At 36.5% G+C, this 5,492-nt stretch overlaps 1 protein-coding gene across 3 annotated transcripts; it reads left to right on the top strand.

The window, feature by feature from the left end:
• The first annotated feature begins 1,854 nt into the window (after positions 1-1,854).
• LOC105119167 (uncharacterized) lies at positions 1,855-5,255 on the top strand. 3 transcript variants are annotated; one of them, XM_011017280.1, is made up of 7 exons: positions 1,855-2,233; positions 2,341-2,517; positions 2,832-2,900; positions 2,987-3,177; positions 3,423-3,838; positions 4,175-4,359; positions 4,570-5,255. In XM_011017280.1, the coding sequence occupies exons 1-7, from the start codon at positions 2,128-2,130 to the stop codon at positions 4,941-4,943; spliced, it is 1,518 nt and encodes a 505-aa protein (XP_011015582.1). In that variant the 5' UTR covers positions 1,855-2,127; the 3' UTR covers positions 4,944-5,255. The 3 variants fall into 3 exon arrangements, with proteins under 3 accessions (XP_011015582.1, XP_011015583.1, XP_011015584.1); XM_011017281.1 differs by having other exon boundaries at positions 2,142-2,233; positions 2,309-2,517; XM_011017282.1 differs by having other exon boundaries at positions 2,145-2,233; positions 2,314-2,517.
• The last annotated feature ends 237 nt before the right edge of the window (positions 5,256-5,492 follow it).

The raw sequence follows: 5,492 nt of genomic DNA, 5'->3' as shown, positions 1-5,492 counted from the left end.
TAAGCTGGCCCGGACACTCACGTAATAAAAAAAAAAAAAGGTATTCATTCTTTACATTTTGCTAATATATTCGGCCTTGAATAATAATTTTTATGGTATAAGTTTATTTAGATAATTTTATTTGTATTTATCATTTAAATTATAAGTTTTTTTAGGATTGATTTATCTTTTATTTATTTAAATAAATAAATTTAATAAACGTATTCGGTGAAAATCTCATTTTTACAGTTTCTTTCATGTTTATTGTTAATAATTTTTTATTTATTTACATAAATAGTTATTGATTTATTTAGTTAAATAAATGGACAAGTTTTTGAATTTACACTTTAATTTTTCTATGTAAAAAAACACAGTTAAATAACTAGTATACCTATTATTTTTTTAATAAAAAAATTATAACCCAAGGTGAAATATGAGTTAAATGGCTTGTAAATAACTAGAATTCAAGATAAAAGTAAAAGGTTGGTCCATTTTTTAAGTGGATGCACACAAAGTAGCCCATCAACTTGCATATTTGAGTATATTTTACATTTTTATTGTTTATGTATAGTTATTTCCTCGCAACATACATGCTTAGATTCAAAACTATATGAATAACCTTGAATTCAACATACAATGTAACGATACAAAGTTTGTATCGTCCTTAAAATGCCTTTTCTTTGAGAAGTCCTATCTCTACTTTGGAAACAGGCTGCAGAAAAGCGAAATGAGATGCCTATCAGAAGTTGCTTATTGGCGGTTCATCCTCCGTGAGCGTTGTTGTTCGGGACCTGGGGTCTTTCAAGGGTTCTCAGATCTGCGTTTTCTCACCAAGAATTTTCGCCGACGAAAGGAGAAGAAAAAAAAAAACAATCATTGCCCTGTCAAATGATTTTCCTTCCTCTTATAGTCTTCTCCAAATCAGAATTTAATACTTTGATCCTTCCTCTGATGTAGACTGACTAATTAGGTACTGTATCAGGGCAGTGTCCGTCCATCCGTCTTCAACCGCAGTGCAGAAATGGGGGGAGCTGCATTGGGCAACACCAGTCTTTTCTTCTAGGTGACTACTTGAGTCAAAGGACCTCCAGCAGAGCTTGATTAGAACGTATGATCTTGTTTATTCCTTCATCAACAATCCAAATTGTAGCGAAACAGGCGGCAGGTCTTGTCTTCAGGCGAACATGCAAGCAAAAACAGGGAACATGATGCCATTGTTTCATGAATATACTTGTATTTGAGATCCTTTGCTGCTGCAGTCCTCAGACAGACAGAAAGAAGCCGGAACGGTCGGCTTGTCTGGATTCAATTCCTGTCTAGCTCGTAAGTTTCCAATTCTGGGCTTGAATAACGCGTTCTCTAACCAATGGGCTTAGCTGTGAACTAATCTGTGGAAAAGATTTTACAAAAAATGTTTTTTTATTTGTTTTTCCATAAAGTATTTAAAAATCAATTAATACATTAATTTATAATTAATTTATAAAAAGTATTTTCATATTACCAAAATATTTTTTGAAATAATTTACTAACAATACGCTACCCAACACCTCCACTTCGTTTCGTTTCTATATCGGTATTTTCTTTATCACACCATCACTGTCGTCGTCGTCGTTATTATTATTATTATTATCACTTTATTTTTTTTCTTTTATCACTTACCAAGCATATATTAATACGAAAAATACATTTCCGTGAAGAACCCAACCCATTATCAGTTGAGTTGGTACGAATTTGATGGAGCAATCCAGACCATAAATTTTGACTAATTTGAGCCATGTAGCACCGTTGGATCAAGTGGGACATATGAACCACGGGTCCAAACTCCCAGGGTGGAGAAAAATAGGTCCAAGTCATAACATTTAGGCCATCTGTCACTACAAATCAAGAAACCAGCCCATTGCAACTACAAGCAGCTTTCTACAAGGAAAAAAAAGGGAATAAGACGAAACATTTACGTTAATACGTTCTAAATAATTGGTAGATAGATTAATTTCACCGCGCTTCGTTCTTTACTTATACTTCCCAGATCTGCCAGTCATTGTGATTTACCGGCAATCTTTTTATTAATTTCAAGATTTTTATCAAGTTTTTGGAACTCATTTTCTTGAAGAAAGAGGGATCAATTCAGTGAATATTAATAATAATCTTATGGAGAGTGATGGGCAACGGTCCGTTTCTTTAAGGTTGAACCGGAGAGGTGGAGACTACCGTAGCAACAACGATAATAATCAAACACCATCAAATAATTCTAAAGGTAATGACTATTTAATCACATGGGTTTGTGTTCTTTGTGATTTTGGCAGTAATGGGTTTTGTGTTTTTGTTTCAGTCCAGTCTGATGGTGGTGTTATGGTGAAACAGATGGTGGAGGTTTTTTTAGTGCTGGGAAGTTGCCAAGTGATTATCCTATGAAGATAATTTGCAAGAGAGGATTTGTTCGCTTGGTTCTTGTTGCCGGCATTCTTTGGATGTTACTCATTCTTGGTGTCTTATCATTTCATGTTTGGTCTTGTCAGTCTTCTTCTGTATTCTTTTCAGGTAAATGTTTTACCAACATTTTTAAGTCCCGCTACTCGTTTGTTTGTGTATTTACTCATTGTGATTCGCGCGCTTATGCGAGGTTAGTGATAAGATGACTTGTTTTTTCTTGGATTCTAACAATCTGGGCAATTCAAGAAATTGGTAGATGCAAAGTTTCCCATTATAGGAGTGACACCTTGTTCAAGAATTGCATGGGATATCTGTATTGTTTTTGCCAACTGTTTATGTGAACATGATGATGCAATCCTGGTATATGCGTTATACAAATTTGTGTTATGTGGTTTGATATGATGGTTATGTTTGGCATGCAGTTATCTGTAATAAAGAAAGCAAGGTATATAACTTTTTAAACACGTGGGGATTTGTGCCGCAGCAACATCGTAAGAATTATAGTAACATCTGTTCCTTGAAGTGTTGATCGCTATGTGGTTGTTATAATTGACACTACTTGCCTCTGAATCTTTAGGTTGTCCGATCCCTGTTATCGGTAACCCTGAAAGAATAGTTATTCCGGAGGGAAGAACTGATGACCAAATTGTTAAAAACATTTCCTATTTTATGGAGGATGAGGATGGGTCTCAGTCGTCCCCATTATTTGGAGGACATCAAAGCTGGAAACAAAGAGAGAAGAGTTTTAATTTAAGCTCTTCCATGAAGGTACATACATAAACACTCATTGTAAAGTCAATTTTGTTGTGAGTTTAGTTCTTTATTCCTGACAATAGCAAATTAATCTTCGAGGTAATTTATTTCTATTAAATGATGGAGGGAATTGGATGTTATGTGAATCACCTTCTCATAATTAGTGGAAGACTGGAAGTTGAAATCTTCTATTACTTATGGCTGTCCTTCAGTGAATTTAATTCTGTTTCTTATTTTTAAATTTGCATTCTGCCTTTCAGGTGCATTGTGGATTTATGCATAATAGTGGTGCAGACATGGATCTTGTAGATATTGAATATGTCAAGAACTGTAGGTTTGTGGTTGCATCTGGAATTTTCGACGGATATGATGTACCTCACCAGCCTTCAAATATAAGTGACCGTTCTAAGAAACTCTTTTGTTTTCTCATGGTGGTGGATGAGATCTCTCTTGATTTCATAAAGGAAAATGTTACTGTCAGGGAGGACCATAGCAGGGGACGATGGGTTGGTATTTGGCGTCTTATTCTGCTGAAGCATTCACCTTATGACGAGCCTAGAAGGAATGGGAAAGTTCCCAAGATTTTAACCCACAGATTATTTCCTCAAGCACGGTACAGTATCTGGATTGATGGTAAAATGGAGTTGCTTGTTGATCCATTACAAATTCTAGAAAGGTACTTCCTTGCATGGTTAATTTACAGGTCATGTCTTTTAGTCCTGTCATTTTAATCACAATGGTGGAGATGAAAAGTAAATGAACTTAAAACTTGAAGGTTAGCGTTTCTTTTGTTATAGTGCTATCTTACAGCATGAGCAAAATGTATGTTGTCTGTTAAATAATCTTTGAAGATAAACTCTTGCTGACAAGGGTTATGGGTATGACTATGATCCCTTTGTTTCGCCACTATCATTGACACAAGCACGCGCGTGCATGTGCACAAGCACATGTTTCTGTCTGTGAACATAAAAGGAATCGGTAACAGGTAATTTGAATGGCCTTTGATCTGCAGATACTTATGGCATGGGAAGAATACATTTGCCATTGCTCAGCACAAACATCATCGAAGCATATATGAGGAGGCTGATGCAAATAAGCGGAGGAAACGTTATGCCCGACCCCTCATTGATCTCCATATGAAAATATATTATTATGAGGGAATGGAGTCCTGGAGTCCGAAGAAAAGCAGTGTTAGTGGTAAGAAGAGAAATCACAACCTCCTTAATCCTTTATTTTGTTGCACTTCTTAGGTTTTTGGGGTGAAACGTGTTCATATGATTGCTAGTTCACTTGCAAGTTATAACATTTTACATAGGAGCAAATTAGCGCCCAGATGGCTGTAAAAGTGATAATCATGGTGATTTGCATAAATTTTTCTTGTCTATTTATTGATGTTGGTAAATGCAGATGTGCCAGAGGGAGCTATTATCATACGGGAACATACAGCAATGAGTAACCTGTTTAGCTGCTTGTGGTTTAACGAGGTCAATCTCTTCACACCAAGAGACCAATTGAGTTTTGGCTATGTTGTGTACAGATTAGGAGGTGCATTCAGGTTCTTTATGTTTCCAAACTGCGAGTACAACTCACTGTTTGTGTTGCATCCACACACCCGAGAGCATTCATCCAAAGTAGAGTGGGTAAAAAGTATAAGCGAATTCAAGGGGAATGGTAGCAGTATGAAGGAGAGCAGAGGCGGGTTAGGCCTGTGGACTCCTTATCCTGGGGATCTCAGTTCAGTTGTACTGCCAAAAGTAGCAAGAACATCAAAAGCAGGCTGAAGTTAATCCATCTGGCCACTTTTAACACTATTGATCTCTTTTATTAATTAGCCCCTAATACATTATTAGAGAAAGAAAACCAGTGCCTAGCCCAGTTCTGTACAATATCTGCGAAGGAAGAGGAAATGTCGAGTGCGTAATTTTTGTATCCTGTAGGATCTAGAAATCTGATTACCTTTTGAAACCACTCTGAAAAAAGCCTGAACACCTTTTAAAAGATTGTTTTGTTGTTCATGGTTTGTGTCCTGCCAGCTTCTTTTAATAAACTTTTCCATATTAAAGACATTATCATCAAGCAATACCTTGCTCTTGGATTTCTTTTTACTGTCCTTTTTTAAGCCTCGCTTTTAGACGAATGATCCTTCTGCCGATGGCTCCCTTGGCATTTCCCTTTCAGCCTAGAGCTAAGAGCTGTGTTCCCTTTGTTTTTACCATGATTGATTACGGTCCTAAAGAGTCTAATGGATCATTCCTGTCAGTTTGAAGCATGCGCGCGTGAACCCATAGTGTGATTTGCGCAGACGGTAGGATCACACATGGCTTGGATTT

This window comes from Populus euphratica, unplaced genomic scaffold (genome assembly GCF_000495115.2).
Source record: "Populus euphratica unplaced genomic scaffold, PopEup_1.0 scaffold2620.1, whole genome shotgun sequence".
NCBI classification, from domain to species: Eukaryota; Viridiplantae; Streptophyta; class Magnoliopsida; order Malpighiales; family Salicaceae; genus Populus; species Populus euphratica.
The sequence above is the reverse complement of the archived record's forward strand: the minus strand, read 5'-3'. Positions and strand labels throughout refer to the sequence as shown.